Source organism: Pseudopipra pipra, chromosome 2 (genome assembly GCF_036250125.1).
Source record: "Pseudopipra pipra isolate bDixPip1 chromosome 2, bDixPip1.hap1, whole genome shotgun sequence".
In the NCBI taxonomy this organism is placed as follows: Eukaryota; Metazoa; Chordata; class Aves; order Passeriformes; family Pipridae; genus Pseudopipra; species Pseudopipra pipra.
This window is the reverse complement of record NC_087550.1, coordinates 100,567,783-100,585,621: the sequence shown is the minus strand read 5'-3', so window position 1 is coordinate 100,585,621 and position 17,839 is coordinate 100,567,783. Positions and strand designations below refer to the sequence as shown.

Genomic DNA, 17,839 nt, shown 5'->3' with positions numbered 1-17,839 from the left:
CCATTCTCTCCACAGCAGCCCCTATGGTGCTGTGCTTTAGACTGGTGACCAAAGCAGTGTTTATAATACACCAGCATTATGCCCGTTTTGGGAACTTGCAGAGGCTCAAGGCCTTCTCACACTGGTGAGCAGGCTGTGGGTGGGCAAAAGTCTGGGAGGGGTCACAGCCAAGTTTCCAGAGCCCAGTGGACCAAAAGGAAAACCCAAGCCATTATGGTTCCATGCCCAGCAATAAAATTGGGGTGGAGGGTGGAGGGATGGGGATTTAGCTAAACCAGCTGTCACAGAGATGTCAGCTGGGTGTTGCTCTGCTGGCAGGAAGCAGTGAGTGATGGCTTTTTGCACTTGCCTTTTTTTCTTTTTCATATTTTTTTAGTTAGTTTATTAACCTGGCTTTTTCTCCACTCAAGAGCTCCTCTGGATCTGCCTCCCCAATCCTCTTCCACACCGGGCTGTGTGGGGCATCACTCAACACACCAGAGACCACAGCATTGGCATTGACAGCAGACGCCTGACAAGCAACTGAGAGAGAGTCTTGTACAGTGAAAACATGCTCAGATTTCACTCCCAACAGTCCACTGCTTCAGCAACAGCCTCTCAACATCTGACACTTAAAACCCCTGGAGTCTATGGCAAGAGGTTCCAGAAAGGCTGCAGATGTCAGGTACTCTGAAAGGCAAAAACGTGTACTTCCACGAAGGCAGGAGAACAAGGCAAAATAAGGTTTCTAGACAAATATGAGCTAAATCCTCTAACTTATGCTATGCAATGTGGCTTTTTTCATCATTTCAAAATGATGCTGCTGAATGAGGAATGTTTCCCACCAGGCTGAACTGTTAGCTGATCTTCAGATCAGAATCCAGGCATGGAGGGGAGAGCATAGAGCGTTAAACGCCAAACACCTCACAATTCTCTGTTTCCACAGCTTTAATTCTGTCAAAATGGATGTGGTTTTCACAGAGCTGCTGGAATTCACCCATAACTCTTCATAAGCGTTTCAAGTGCGCAAAAGGCAGCAGACACAGTAAGCTTAATTCTGCCATTTTCCTTCTGCTCTTTCCCCCATCTCATTCTGTTAAATAGCGTTGAGTAGGTTTACTTACAACCATCTGAGAAATACAAACTTCAACTGCTCATGAAATGTTAACTCAGACTCCCAAGGAAATTTAAACATTGTATCCCTTCTGTCAGACCATAAAAAGAAGAAGGACACCTTATTATAAAGATGTGTGCCAGTCTGGCGTGATTAACAGTTCATCTGTATGTCCAAGACAGCTGCAGCACAATTCATGAACAAGGTTGACATGAGAGTCGATGCCTACATTCTTCCCCATTTGGCCTGTGCAGGGCACGGTCTCCAAAAAAAGAGATTCTTTTGAAAGATTAGAATAGAAGCAGAAGCAATCTCTTGGCACAAGTAATTTTGAAGCTGTATTTATAGGACTTGTGCACAGAAAAGGCAAATGATTCAGCATTTTATTTGGAACAGAGATATGATCTATAAAGCAACTGAATTGATATCATGCATTAACTGTATTGTATACTTTTTGGGCAGTAGCTTTGGTAAAATTATGTGGTTAGAGTTGGGGGTTAACAATTTAATTGCAGAGTAATATAGGTTAAATTATCTTATATTTAAGAAATTTCTTTACCAAATAAAACAATACTGTTAATTCATTGTGTTACTGTGTTATAGGCTCCTCAGGAAGGATTGGCAGGGCACACAAGGCAGGTGATGGATCTGTGTATAAGAGAGGGGTTGAATTGTATGGTACCTGCTTTTGGTGATGACATGGTTGAGAGTCTTTGGGTAAGGATGAAGATGGATGTTGTGGGACTCTACTATCAACCACACATCCAGGACCACAACACTGACGAAATATTCTATAAACAATTAGGGAATATATCTGAATGAACTGCCCTTGTCCTTATGGGTGATTTTAACTTCCCAGATATCAATACCATATGATATGATGGAGACAAGCATTCCTGAAACATGTTGAAGATGATTTCTTGGTGGAGGTATGAAATGTGGCCACTGAGATTTGTTGTTTGTAAACAGAGAGGGGTTCATGGGCAAGAGGGGATTGGTCATAGTGACTACAAAGTAGTTGACCTTCACATTGTTGCATGTCCCACGCTTTTTCACAGCATAGTTAGGGCCTTGATCCCATCTTTAGGAGTAAGTGAATTGGAAAAGGCAATTGTTATTGAACAAATTCAAAATCAGGCTTCAGATGCAATCGTAGCTTTACAAGAGGAAGCCCACAGTTTGTCCTGTATTGTACTACAAAACCAAATGGCTCTCAACTTTTTGCTAGCCTCACAAGGAGGCGTGTGTAAGGTCATCAACACCAGTTGCTGTTCTTACATAGACCAAAGTGGAAGAATTAATAAAGATTTGGCTGCAATTCGGAAACACACCAAAATTCTACATCAGGCAACTCTCAAAGATGTCTCACTGGGTTTGGGAGACATTCTCCACAAACTTACTTCATGATTACCAAACTGGACATGGATAAAAAAACTGTTTATATCACTGATATACATAGTTAGTGTTTGTATAATAGCTCATTGCATGAACCAATGATGTAGATACTGGTCATCTCTTTGGTATAATGCTAGGTATAAGTAGTAGAGATTGGACAAGATCTTTAAGTTTTGTTCAGTCTCTAAAGGGGGGACTGATGCCTCAGAGGTTTTGATTTTTTGATTTTTTAATTTTTATAGATTTTAGAAGTAGCTATGTAGTGGATGTAGATTTTAATATCTCAGTATTTCCAGTAGAAGTAACTACAGCAGCACATAACTCAGGTATCATTTCCACACTGAGGTCTCTATCAGCATAATTAACATGCATTCTTTTACTGTCTCACTGTATTATATCTCTTACCAGTATTTTCCAGTAAAAGTAATGGCTGTAGCTTAACGGTTTCACATACCAAACCCCATCCCATATCAATCCCTCAAAATTCTGTTAGCTGTTTAGTCTTCTTTTCAAGGTGGAATTGCAGAAAAGCACCTTAAGGCCTGCACCAAGGATGTAAACATAGGCAAAAGTGACCTTTAAGCCCGGAACTTTGGAGGGCCTCCAAGGATTCAATGTGCTCCGAGGAGGATGAAGATGATGAAAGAGGGGTCCCAAAGTCCCCCAGACTCAATTCCCAAGGGGGTGTGCTGGGGGGAATGAGGCAGAACCAGGAGGTGGTTGAATGGGGGCTGGATGGACATCATTATAAAATCATAGAATCTGTGTCCGAACACACGCGTGTGGGTTTGTATCTCTGTGGGCCAAGGCTCATTAAAGCTCTGCTCTCCTTATCTTTTCTCCAACCTGGAGTCTTTTTTTCTCCTTGATCTTTTAGACAACAGTTTGGCAGCAAAACTAGATATGGGGAGAGCAGAATTCTGACTGCTGAAGGAGCAAATTAGTAAGGTCCCCTGGGAATCTGCTTTTGAAGGTATCGGGCTCCATGAAGGCTAGTCACTTTTTAAAAGCCATCTCTTCAGAGCACAGAAGGAGGCAATTTCAAACTCTTGGAAGTCAAGCAAGCAGGCAAAAGTCCACCTTGGATGAGCAGGGATATTCTAAAACATAGGCAAAGTGGAGTTTACTGCCTTCTTCGGCTCTGTCTTCAACACAATGAGGGGCCCTGGGACCCCTGGAGCCCTGTACTGGAAGACCATGACTGGGGGACTGATAAACTGCCAGCCAAATCTGAACCTTTATGAGACTTGTTGCTCCACCTGGCTCCATACAAGATTCATCCCAATGTACTGAAAAAGCTGGATGATGTTGTCATAGGGTCTTTCTTCATTATTTTTCAACTGTCTTGGGAGTCTGCAGAGGTCCCATTCAATTGGAAGCTGGCAAATGTTGTCCCAGTTTTCAAGAAGGGTAAGAAGGAAGACCCCAGTAATTACATGCCTGTCAGTCTCACTTCAGTGCCCAGTAAAATCACAGAGAAGTTTATTCTGGGAGTTGTTAAAAAATACTTGAGAGACAATGTAGTCACTGGTCATAGCCAGCTCATAACCACAAAGGGAAATTCCTGTTTAACTAACTTAATTTCCTTTTATGACAAGCTTGTCCATCTAGCTGACAAAGTGAAACCAGTAGATGTGTGGGGATTTTTGGACTTTAAGAAAGCTTTTGATACTGTTTCTCACAATCCCTTCTGGACAAATTGTCCAGTGTGCAGCCAGACAAGTCCCTAATATACTGGTTTGGGCTCAAAGGGTTGCCATAAATGGGGTTACATCAGATTGGTGGCCAGTCACCAGTGGGGTTCCCCAGGGCTCAGTTGTAGGACCAGTGCTCTGGAATATTTTTTTAAATTATCTGGATACAGGGATTGAATACACTCTAAGGAAGTTCGCTGATGGTAATAAAATAAGAGGAACTTTGACTCCCTTGAGGGTAGAGAGACCTTACAAAGAGATCTGGATAGACTAGAGAGCTGGGCAATCACCAACAATGCAAAACCTAACAAGAACAAATGCCTGAGACAGATTAATCCTGGCTATACATACACATTGGGGGATGAGAGGTTAGAGAGCAGCCCCACAGAAAAAGATCTGGAAGTTTGGGTTGATGGCAAGTTGAATTGAATTAACAGAGTGTCCTGGCAGGCAAAAGGGCCAGCAATACCCTGGGGTGCATCAAGCAGAGCATTGACAGCCAGTCGAAGGAAGTGCCTGTCCCACTCTGCACTGCACTGGTGCAACTCCACCTTAAGTACTGCATGCAGTTTGGGGCACCTCAATATTAAAAAACTCAACCTATTAGATCGTGTCCAGAAGATGGTGATCAAGACGGTGAAAGGCCTTGAGAACAAGAGTAGCAGCTGAACTTGGCTTGTTCACCTCAGAGAAGAGAAGGTTGACAGACGACCTCATTGTGGTCTACAGTTTCCTCAAGGGATGCAACTGAGGTGAAGGTGCTGATCTCCTCTCTCTGGTGACCAGTGATAATGATGCCTAAAATGGAAGAAAAATTCTCCAAACAATATTAGTTAGTATAGATAAGATAGAGAGCAGTACTTTAATGAAGGTCTTCAGATGCATGCAATACATAGGTGTGCATGAGTATCCAGGTGTCCTATAATTTTATTGGACTAATCCATCCAATACGACAATTATCCGATCCTTGATCCTCCCCAGATCTGCCCCCTTGCGGAACTGCCATTATGATTTAAAGGCTATGATGGACACATTACTTGACAAAACAGAGAAAGAGACAGATCAGTGAGCTGCTTGAGCGTAGCTTGAAGCTGGAATAGAGGCAGGAAACCTTCAAGGGACAATCAGGGATCATTTTCCTTTACGAGATTCAAGATGGGATCCCAATGTAGTAGAACAGATAGAGAGGTTGAGACCCTATCAGAACTGGGTAGTGTATGGTATAAGACGTTATTCTGAAAGCAATAAATTGGTCAAAATTATACAAGGTAAAGCAAGACAAAGATGAATCTCTGACACACTTCTTGAATAGGCCAGAAGAGAATTTTTCTTCCATTTTAGGCATCAAGACACAAGGAATGATATGAAGTTGTGTCAAGGGAAGTCCAGACTGGTCATTAGGGAAAGGTTTTTCACTGAGAGATTGGTCAATTGCTTGAACAGGCTCCCCAGGGAAATGGCTACAGCATCAAGCCTGTCAGAGTTCGAGGGCTATCTGGATGACACTTCTAGTGATATGGTTTATTTTTAAATAGTCCTGGAAGGAGCAGAGTGTTGAACTGGCTGATTCCAATGGGATGAAGTTCAATAAAGCCAAGTGCCGGGTCCTGCACTTTGGCCACAACAACCCCATGCAGTGCTACAGGCTGGGCACAGAGTGGCTGGAGAGCAGCCAGGCAGAAAGGGACCTGGGGGTACTAATTGACAGGAAGCTCAACATGAGCCAACAGTGTGCCCAGGTGGCCAAGAAGGCCAATGGGATCTTGTCCTGTATCAAAAATAGCGTGGCCAGCAGGACCAGGGAAGTGATCCTTCCCCTGTACTCTGCGTTGGTGAGGCCACACCTGGAGTATTGTGTTCAGTTCTGGGCCCCTCAGTTCAGAAAGGATATTGAGGTGCTGGAGCGGGTCCAGAGAAGGGCAACAAGGCTGGTGAAGGGACTGGAGCATAAGTCCTATGGGGAGAGGCTGAGGGAGCTGGCGTTGTTTAGCCTGGAGAAGAGGAGGCTCAGAGGTGACCTCATCACCGTCTATAACTACCTGAAGGGAAGTTCTAGCCAGGTGGGGGTTGGTCTCTTCTCTCAGGCACTCAGCAACAGGACAAGGGGGCACAGGCTTAAGCTCCGTCAGGGGAAATTTAAGTTGGATATCAGGAGAAAATTCTTTACAGAGAGAGTAATCAGGCATTGGAATGGGCTGCCCAGAGAGGTGGTGGATTCACCATCCCTGGAGATTTTTAAACGCAGATTGGACGTGGCACTGAGTGCCATGATCTAGTAAATGGACTGGATTTGGACCAAGGGTTGGACTCGATGATCTCGGAGGTCGCTTCCAACCCAATCGATTCTATGATTCTATGATTCTATGATTCTATGATTCTATGATTAGTAATTCTTATGTGTCCCTTCTGACTCAAGATATTCCATGATTAAGCTGGGGACTCAAATGCCTCTGTGCAAACTCTCACAGTATTGGGAATAAACAAGAGGAATTAGGAAAGTGTGTAAACCTAAAGGGCTATAATCTTATTGGCATCACGGAGATTAGGTGAGATGGCTCCTATGACTAAAGTGTTGGAATGGAAGGATATAGGCTCTTCAGGAAGGACAGGCAGGGGAGATGAGGAGGGGTTGTCACCCTCTATGTCAGTGACCAACCGGCTTTAAACTGATAGAGGGTAACTTTAAATTAGATATAATTGATAAATTCTTTAATGTGAGGGTGGTGACACACTCAGGTTGCCTAGAGAAGCTGTGGATGCCCCATCCTTGTATTCAAGGCCAGGTTGGATAGGGGTTTGAACAATCTGGTGAAGTGGAAAGTGTCCCTGCCCATGGCAAGACATTTGAATGGAATTATCTTTAAGGTCTCTTCCAACCCAAACCATGGTATTATTCTATGATTCTACCTCATGAAGATAGCTGTATTAGAGATCATGTTCTATTTAGAGACACAAATTGTTTAGGTTTACAGACAGCCATGAGAAACCACAGAATCATAGAATTGTTAAGGTTGGAAAGGCCTTCAAGAACACCAATTCCAACTGTCAGCTCAGCACCACCACTATGTTTACCCTTCAAGTGTATCCTCAAGTGCCATATCCACATGTTTTTTTCATGATATCTAATGTAAACCTACTCTGGCATAGCTTCAGGCCATTTCCTCTCATCCTGTCACTTGCTACCCGGGAGAAGAGATTGACTCCCACCTCACTACAACATCCTTTCAGGTAGTTATAGAGAGCCATAAGATCTCCTGTCAGCCTCCTTTTCTCCAGCCTAAATAATCCCAGCTCCATCAGCCATTCCTCATAGGACTTCTGTTCCAGATCCTTCACCAGGTTTGTTGCCCTTCTCTGGACACCCTCCAGCACCTCAATGTCTTTCTTGTAGTGAGGGGCCCAGAACTGAACACAGAATTTGAAGTGCAGCCTCCTGAGTGCAGTTGGAAAATCACTGACCTAGTCCTTCTGGCCATACTATATCTGATATAAGCCAGGATGCCACCAGCCTTCTTGGCCACCTGGGCACACTGCTGGCTCATGTTCAGCCAGCTGCCAATCAGCAGCCCCAAGTTCTTTTTCACCACCAGTGATCAGCTGCCAGCTGGATGTAACTCCATTCACCACCTTTCTCTGGGCCAGGCCATCCTGGTGAAGAGTACATCTGTCCACATCATGATAAGACAGTTTCTCTAGGAGAATGCTATGGGAAATAATGTCAAAGGCTTTACTAATATCTAGACAATAATATCATCTACTAAGCAGGTCATTTTGTCACAGAAGGAGATCAGATTGGTCAAGTAAGACCTGCCCTTCATAAATCCATGCTGGCTGGACCTTACCCCCTGGTTGTCCTGTACTTGTTGCATGATGGCATTAGAGATGATCTTCACGACCTTCCCTGGCACCGGTGTCAGGCTGACAGGCCTGTAGTTCCCCAGATCCTTCTTCCAATGTCAAAATAAAACCATAAAACACTCACTCTTCTAAATAGGCCCTGCTCTTTCTCCTGCTTCTGTTGCTAATTAGTAACACCACTATGATAAATTTGGAGGAAAAACACCCTTAACTATCTGTAATATTATTATATGAACATTAGTTTTCTTGTTTGTGTCTGTGATCTTGCCTGCTTGCCTACAACTAAATCAAAAAGGAACTATTTAAAGAAAGGACCAGACAGGAAAGCTAGGAAAGGAACCACCAGAGGCAGCTGAGATCATAGAATGGTTTGGATTGGAAGGGATCTGGAAGATAATCTATTTCTTTGTGTCTGTGGTCTAATTGATTTTGTCCATCTGCCTTGTGCCTCTCCCTCTGCCTATCTGCTATCCTAATCCCTCTTCGTGCTTCCATGCAGCAGCTCCATGCACAAGGACTCCCTTTATCTTATAACTCCTTCCCACCCACAGCCTACAAACCCTTCTGAACTTGTTTCTCAGACACCTTCCTATTTTAGTCCACACACATTCTTCAAAGTTTCTTCAGATTTACGAGGTTTTTGGCAGTGCAACAGTGGGAGAGTTCCTGTACCAGACACAAACCTCTGACAGAAGCCTCAACAGAATTTCTTATCCCCAGAGATTAGGACTGTTCCCCACTCGGACAGAAGTGGCAGACTCAGAAGCTGGAATCCTAACACGAAAAGAGAAGAAACCTTGTATTTTCCCAACTCCTAAGATCAAAGCATGAGTTTTACTAAATGCATTTTCAGAGACAAATATGCCAGCAAGCATTTCTCTTGTTTTTCATAAATACCTCAAATACAGAAACTAAAATTTTCTATGAAAATCACATTTACTCCAACAATATCTGAACAGCAGCAATTTCAGGCATGGTCTCTCCTGCAGTCTGTGTAGTCGAGTATGTTGATAAAGTGTCTAACCCACACTTGACCCAACCACAGGAGATGCTAGAGGCCTCTAGTGAACTGAAAGCTGGAAGTGGCAATTTTGTTCTAAACCAGTGACTTCCAGGGTGTAGTGCATTATCTCTTGCTGTGCAGTAATAAATCCCAAGCAAGGTGCATGCGCATCATAACAAATTTTATGGGGAAGGGTAGAGCTAAACAGTTTCTTGGAGAAGCTTGTTATAAGCCAGCAAATTGTTTGTAGCTATGGCATTTTTCAGGCACTGCCAGAAGAAGGGCTGAGACTGAGGGTTAGTTGGCCATTCCAGGACAGAATTTCGACACAGCCTCTTCCTCAGACGGACATAGCGCGACTTCTGCAAAACCTTCTCAAGAAATATCAAGACAATGACATCCAGTTTTTCATCTAGAAGCCGCTGGTGGGCCATGTAAAAGGTTGTCCTGAAACTGCCACTTTTAATATACTTATTGGTCAGCACAAATACAGTCTTTTTGCTCAGCTGAATGCTCTGGGAAAGGTTGTCAAAGACCGGCTGTCCCGGGAGCCAGTCCCTTGCTTCCAGGCATAAATTGAACTGCCTGGCTTTTCGGTCTTCCAGCCTTCTAACCAGTTCTTCCATCACCCAGTCATTCACAGCTGGATCTTCATTGTCATAGGCAATAAAAGCATCGTAACAGGCATCTGGTAAAGATAAACGCCGATAGCCCTTCAGCTTGGCGGTGCAGTAATGGTAACTATACCACACATCCCAGAAGTACAGATGGCTCGTCACCGCAAGCACCATAAAGCTGAGGACGGTTGAAGCTGATAGAGCGTACAGGATCAAATACGAGGTGTCCAGCTCACAGGTATACAGATCCAAGAAAACCACGCTCCTTCCCTTATGTGCCCCTGGGCCAGCACAGGTCACGTCTGAGGCCAGAAGAGGAATAGTCACCTGAGTCTGATTGATCCACCAGACAAACCACACGGCCTCGCAGTTGCACCTGAAAGGGTTGCCATGCAAAAGCAGCATCTTCAGGTTGTTGATGACATTTTCAGGGAAGCTAGATTTCTTAATTATTTCAATCTTGTTTGAGCTGAGGTCCAAATACCTCAGTTTAAAAGCACCTCTGAGAAAATGTTTGGTTAGCTGATGAATATGATTGTTTCGGAGCATCAGTTCTTGCAGTGATGAGGAGCAATTGGACAGTTCTCGGGGAACAGTGGTCAGAAGGTTATTGCTCAGGTCCAGAGTTACTAGTTTCTTCAGATAGTGGAGGTTTTCCCAGTTGAAACTCTTCAATTGATTATTGGTTAAGTTGAGGAGCTTGAGTTTGGGAGGCATTGCTTCAAAAACAGTGGGAGGCAAAAAACTGAGTGAGTTGAAGGAAATATCCAGTTCTTCCAGGCTGGTCAAATTCTTGAAGAAGGATAAGTATCTAGCATTGCCATCCATCCATAAAACATCTAAACGATTTCCTCTAAATTCTAAAATTTGAAGAGATTGGCTTTCCATTCCTGTGTTAATGGTGGTAGAAATGTCATTATCGTTCATCATCAGCTTCCTCAAATGGTCGAGGTTTTTCACAAAATTAAGCACATGAGTAACACCTTCTGCCAGAAAATAATGTTGATTATTGCTCAGGTCAAGAATTTCTAAATGTTCTAGCTCTTTGAAAGCAGTTTGGTACAGCAAGTCAACCCTGTTGTTAGAAAAATCCAGATATTTCAATCCAGACAAGTAGGAGAATTCACTTCCATTTAAAGTTTGACTTATTGCATTATCTGACAAGTTGAGACATGTAAGGGAGCTAAGTCCCCGGAAGTCTGAGGGGTTAATAAAAAATACATTATTTCTGCTCAAATCCAGAGTTTTTCCAAATTGCAGACAATCTTCCTTAACTGAAGATTGGTAGGAAGCAGCCTCTTTATCTTTGGAACGGCAACTTCGCCCATACACATCATACCTAAAATAATGCATCTCTTGTAGTACTTGCCTGTTGTACTGCTCTACTGAAAACCCAAGATTAGAGCAGAATCCATTGGAGTTGCTTTCCCCTGAAGAAGGAGAAATTTTATTCACTGAGAGGTCTATGAACTTAAGAGCTGGGAATTCTTCGAACACTGTCAGGTTTGCAACTTTAATAAAATTAGTCCCAAGATCCAAGACGGTGAGATTCCTAAGACGGAGCAGTGGGCGTAGATCCTCCTCTCTCAGTTCTTTAAAGACATAACCCTTGAGCCTCAAGGTTTCCAGGTTAGAGAGGGAAGAAAATGTCTCAGACAGTTTCAAGAAGGGAGAATACAACTGGAGTTCAAAATTAAAGGACAGATCAAGCTCCACCAGGCTGGGGACAAACTTCAAAAACTGAGCATCTCCAATCTCCTTCATGAGGAAATTTTGGGAGAGGTCAAGTTCTTTGAGGTTCTTGATGTTTTTAAACCAACTGCGGGGTACGCTCTGGAGAGAGTTACTGTGAAGTCGCAAAATTCTTAAATTTTTCAAGGAATCAAAAGCCTTTGAATGTATCTGAATCGAGCCACTGGTGCAGGGAGTGCAAGGATATGGGGCATTATAGCAACGTGGGCAGTTGCCACTTAGATCGAGAATTTCTAGGTTGGGAAGGGCACTTAAATCCTGCTCTTGAATCACTTGAATCCTGTTATTGTAAATATACAGTTCCTTCAAAGTAGATGACAAATTGGGTGGAATATGTGTTAAGTTGTTGGACTTCAGGGATAGTATTGTTAATTTTTTCAGCTCCAGAAAGGCTGTTTCCTCAATCTCAAATGAAACATTGCATGGATTGCGGTAGTAACAGTTCTGTCCCAGATACAATACCTCAATGTTTCCTAGCTCTGACAAGTTGGCTTTTTGGATAGAAAAGATAGTATTTGCTTCCAGGCTCAGCAGGGTTAAAGTAGCAGGAAGACCTCGGGGTATTTCCAACAGCTGGTTTGCATCCAAGTACAGTGACTTCAGTCTTGTCAGGGCAGCAAAACTGCCATTCTCAATCTCCAGTCCTCTGTTGCAGATAAGATTTTTGGGCCCCAGTCTGACAGGCACACAGTTGCATCTGAAGTCAATCTCCATGAGGTTTTTAAGTTGAGCAAAGGATGTTGGATAGATATGGGGAATATGGTTAATACTCAGGGTGAGGTTGGTAGCGTTTTCAGGGATCCCTCTGGGGACTTGTGTGAGACGCCGGTAGGTGCAGTCCACTGTCACAGTACCTTCTGAAGATTTAACATCACAGGGCAAAGTTTTGGGAAACCAAGTCCCAGACAGCAGCATTGGAAACAGGAAGAGCAAGACAAAGAGCAAAGCATTTGACATCTTTGCACGAGGTACCTAAAAATAAGGAAGCACAGGTATTAGTTTAAGGTAATTAAACATTTCACCCACACACTGCGTCAGACCAAATAGGTCTACACTTGTAGAAGTGCAGGTAGGATTATAAGTTTTGTTGGTATTTTGTTGGTATTCCTTACTTTATTATCAGGATGTATTGCAGCGTTAATATAAATATCACTCTCTAAATAAGGAATTGGTAAAAAAATCTACTGAAAAAGTGGCAACACAGGTGATTGAAATTTACATGTCTGTGAATGTTCTTTTCTTTTAAGGGGAAACAGGAGGTGTTAAACTTCCAGCAGATTGCCATTGCATACTGGAGTAGATGACAAAAGTTACTGTTTCATAGTGTATGATAGATAAAATCTATAGTCCCTTAAAAACTAGTGTAGACTTTCAAACTTACTGAAGCATCAGCACAGGTGGAGAGTTGACCTAAGCCAGTCTATGGCTTTATTTCCATAAGATTTAATATCACCTTGCATTTTCACTCTTCAATAAGGACAGGGGGCTGAGAAAACACTGTAGCAATGTGAAGTGTGAAAATGAAAGTCAAAGACAGGTTTAAAATTGAGCATGTTCCATATAAGACTCATAAGCATTAAATACCCAGAGCCAAAATCCCACAGGCATTTAAAGAAACTTTCAAAACATTCTCTGTGTCTGTCAAGTCTTTGTGCTCTTGCCTACTTTATAGATTTATGTGTATTACGGGAAGGACAATAAGCTTTTAATATGTCACAGCTTACCCCTTACTTCCTCAGCAGTGGTCAGTGTCAAAGGAACCCTGGCTGGCAAGCTGCCAGCCTTGGCTTGTGTGACACAGGCAGAGAGGCCGTGACCATTTTGCTGCACTGCCCAACATCTTAACTGCTGGTTAAGGTCAGGTCTGGCCATTTCTCCCTTGAAAACTCAGTGTTGAAGGCTTGGAGATGCACGGCACATAGAGGGCTATTAAATAAGCAGGATTGTCAGGATAATATTGATTAAATGTTAAAACCCAGGTAAGCAGCAGAAAATTGGATGATTAGGTAAAATGTCCAAGATACAAGGAAATAGTTTTTTCTCTTTAGCTGGGGCACAAGAATATACAGAGACCTGCTCAAGCAGTCTGTGCAAACCCTGTTGAGTGCTACAAAGACATGCCTTGCAGGTGACACAGACTTGAAGTGAAGTGAACCTTCCTGTTGTATGCTCTGTTTACAGTGTCTCCTAGACAACTTTGTGCTTTTGTGTTGCCTTATAGAACTATGCTAAACCTACCTCTGCATCCATGTACCTGGAAGAGTGACCTGCAGGGCAGCAGATGTGTGAGAAGGCAGATCAAGTCTCACACAGCACTGCACTTCTGCTATCTAGAGTCCACAGCCTAATGGCGTCACTTTGGGGATTCAGAGCCTCAGAAGAAAAAATGTAGAAGTCCACTGCAGATCTTGAATTCAGTGTAAGCTAATATAGTACTACACTCCAGCCTTTCCTCTACCACAATTTCCTTTCCCATTCACTGCCAGTGCGGCGGTGTCACCTTCCTTTCAGCAGATCCTCTAAGAAAAGGCAAAGTAGCTTAATACTGTGGCTGGTAGTCACAAGAATCATTCATGGAATATCTCAGAGAAGGTTAACCCGGACTAACCAGACAGTGCCTGTGAATTTACATTTAATTATCTCCAAGTCTTGTGATGTCGTTTGTTATTAGTCGTACTATCATTTGGTTATTCATCATGGAATTCACATTGGACTCTCACCCAGACGAACGCCACTGCGTAAGAGAGTTTACCAGCATTTTCAGCTCAGTCTAGCCAATCCCCTTGAGAGGAAGATTAACTTTTCTGATTTCCTGATGTAGGAAAGTCTTTGGATGAAAATGATGCATAAGAAGAATCACAGTATGTGGGGAGCAAATTTGGAAAAGATAATAAGCATTCATTTCCTCCCAGCTCCCTAGATCTTTTTCTTAAACTCTTTTTTCTCCACTAATGCAGTCAGGGATGTGAAAGGGAGAAGGGAGGGCTCTACCATTGCTATTCATTACATGGAAAACTGAAGGTCTTTATTCAAATGACAAGAGGCATTGCCAAAGAAAAATATAGAATCTTGTAAATATTTTGCCCACCTTCCTTCCCTTTTTTCCCAGGAGATATATCACATTATGGCTGTAAAAGATGGTATGAGACTAAAGAAAAGGCAGAGAGAGTCTATCCTAACCAAAGCCTATCCTAACCAGATGATGTTCCAGCACCTGCCTCTCTCCACCTCTTGCTTTAGCAGACCAATGGATCCCAGGGCCAGGATCATTGTCCAAGGCAGGTTCCCATGGAGCATGGTAGAGAGGTGGTAGGGAAACTGCAGAGACTCTGCACTGCAGGACATGTGGTTCCATCATATAGGTGCCATTAACTGGGCATCTGTTGATGCACAACACAGCAGAGCATGAAGTGCCAGTCGTCACCAGCCATGGACACAGAACCTGCAGTCACTGAGGGAAATACTGACAGTCACTGCATGTCAAACTCCAGGAGTCTTTCTGACTTTAAAAGAAGGAAGGTATACAAATGAGGCCTGCAGCCATGAGATATGTGGTGAAGGGATTTCCATTATAGCCTTGAGGTATGTTGTGAAGGGATTTCCATGAGATACGCAATGAGATATGTGGCTAAGGGATTACCAAGGGCATGATGGCATGCTGAATGGGTGATTATCAGGCAGACACTGGATGATCCTTTTACCTTCAGTCAAGAAGTAGAAGAGGAAGTGATGCTAAGGTGTCATGATTCTGTTCTGCTCTTGTGCAAGACTCACAGTCTTTGTAATCTCTCTCTTTTTTACTCTCAATATCCTTCATTTACATATAAAGTGGCTGCTCCCTGTCCCTCATTTATGAAGGCAGTAACAGAACATTTGACCACAGTCTCACCTCCACTTCTCCCAAAATTATATATTGGCTTAAATTGGTTAAACTGGATTTAAAATCCTCATTGACAGAGGGTGAGAATATGACCATATTGCAAAAAGTCAATGGTCTTGCTTCTCTCTCTTCCCCAAAATAGGGAAGATTTCCGTGGTAAGATTTGCACCTCGACTGCATTGGAGTATTCCCAGGAGCACTTACACATAACACTGTACACTCATGTTTTGCAGATCTAGTGAATTTATTGGGGAAATATGAAAGAATCTATAACCTCTTGCTTCAATAAACTGCACTATTAGTTAATCTGTGTTCATGAAGTTCTTATTGAACTTGACCAGATTTACAGTGATGAATCGGTAATCCTGACTATTGGTGAATCTCTGTTTGTAAAGGAGACCAAGACTGTAGTGTAACCTACATTATTGTTGCATCTGAGAACATGACCAGACTTAAGAGTGATAAATTGGCTAAAATCAGAAATCAAGTCCAGCCTCCACCAGCCCCTCTGCTCTCTGAAGACCAGCTGGAAAGAGCAAGGGCATGAGTTGTCTGCTGAATTGCTCCACTCTTAATGCAACAGAAGGAAAAGTAAATTAGATTCAACCTTTAAAGATTTGATAAACCAAAATAAACTCTGTCCAAGCACTAGAGCAGGACAGGGGCAAGGTGTGATTGCAGTCCAGATTGACAACACAAACTTCCTACATGAACTCATAAGCAGCCACTGCACTCAGGCCCTTAATTTCAGGTGCTTACCCAAGTTCCTCAATTCATTGCCACCAACCTGGGCTGCACTGACGTTCAAGAGAGAGTGGGAGAGGAGAGAGAAAGAGAGCGAGAGAGAGCAAGAGAGAGCAAGAGAGAGCGAGAGAGAGAGAGAGAGAGAGAGAGAGAGAGCGAGAGAGAGCAAGAGAGAGCGAGCGAGAGAGAGAGAGCAAGAGAGAGAGAGAGGGAGAGAGGGAGAGAGGGAGAGGGAGAGGGAGAGGGAGAGGGAGAGGGAGAGGGAGAGGGAGAGGGAGAGGGACCCCCTCTGTAGGTGCTGCTGGGCTTGAGATGGAAGGAGCTCTGACTGACTACACACCAGAGACTCACACTGCTGATTTAGGTGCCTGAAATCAGGTGCAATGAATATGGGCCTTAAAAGTCTTCATAAATATGTTTCTAGGTTTCTTAAGAAGTCAAAGAAGACCTCCGGAGCATTTACAATGCTCAGATTTTGAACTCTCACATATTACAGTATTATTAGGAACCTAAGTGTTGTTGCAGAGCCAGCCCAGCTCCTACCATCTTTGTGCTTCATTGCTTTGTATATTCTTCTCTTTCCTAATATCTTTGTAATGTATTATGTATTTTAACTGTAAGCTGTTGCATTCTGGTGTTGTATCTGACTATTTGCATGTGTAACACTTAGGAGCTGTTTAAGTACCAGAACAAGTAAAAAGACTTTTAAATAGGAGAAACAAGCAACATCTTTGCAACGAGAAGCTTGTTTAAAAGTACAGCTGGAGTGTGCATGTGAACTGTTCTTTTCTCTGTGATCTACACTTGGCTTCATAAGAAGTTCAAAAAGCAGTAATCTACTGATCCTAATGGGCATGTGCAAAAACCCTTAATGATTTAGAGTGTTCTTCAAATGTTCAGCAACAGTACAACTAGGTGTTTCTGAAGAAAGATTTTCTGCAGGGGTTTCGTATGTATGTAAAGAGTTGACAGGGCTAAAAGCTAGAGTAACACCTCAAAAGTTACAGAAAATAGCAAATATGATATTATACTCTTTCTGAAGTACAGTAGCATGGATAAGTGATAGCCAGTTAGTATGAAAGCAAGTAAATGCTTTCCTTTCCTGTCACAATGCACTGCAGCTTCTAACCACAATAGCAAAATTGAACATTTAGGAAATAGAAAAGCAGAAAATGTTCTTGAAAGTTTTCCACAACAGTTCCAGTAAAAGACGTCTAAGAGCAAATTTAAAATGAAAGTTTAACATACCATTTTCTGTGTGCTTTCAGGTCTGGCAGATTTGATGCTGGAAGAGACTGTAAACTGGAGCAGAGGAAAACAGCATAAAAATTGTTCCCACTGGTTCAGCTGAGGTGTAGAGGAGAGTACAATATGACATAACTCACTCAAGGCAACAGTAGTATACACAGTATCTTCTTTCTCTTCATCTGAACACCAAAAGAGGGCAACTATGAAATATTTAAAGAGAGACCATGAGATTAATCAGCTAGGAGATATGCATTGTGTAAGGGTAACATTCATGTGAGCAACAAATATTTGCAGAAGCTCAAGTTCCTTTTTTTCTTTTCCATATTTACTGTAAGCCGCATAAAGGGAGACAAAAATTGTTAATTGGCATGGAAGTCTAGTAATTTTTATAATAATTATTTGGAGTTTATTTCTGTAGCTAATAGCTTCAAGGACCCAGATCTTACTAAGAATCACTTGCATGCTAATATAAGCAGACAAATCTCTTAAACTGATTACTTTATGAAAGAAATGTCTATTAAGTTAATGGGACATATGGAAGGGAACCAAAACCAA

The 17,839-nt window shown here is 42.6% G+C and overlaps 1 protein-coding gene across 1 annotated transcript; it reads right to left on the bottom strand.

Annotated features, from left to right (window-relative positions):
• Positions 1–8,882: 8,882 nt before the first annotated feature.
• On the bottom strand, positions 8,883–12,378 carry LOC135410176 (toll-like receptor 7). The gene has a single exon (XM_064646620.1). The coding sequence runs from the start codon at positions 12,367–12,369 to the stop codon at positions 9,244–9,246; it is 3,126 nt and encodes a 1,041-aa protein (XP_064502690.1). The 5' UTR covers positions 12,370–12,378; the 3' UTR covers positions 8,883–9,243.
• Positions 12,379–17,839: the final 5,461 nt, after the last annotated feature.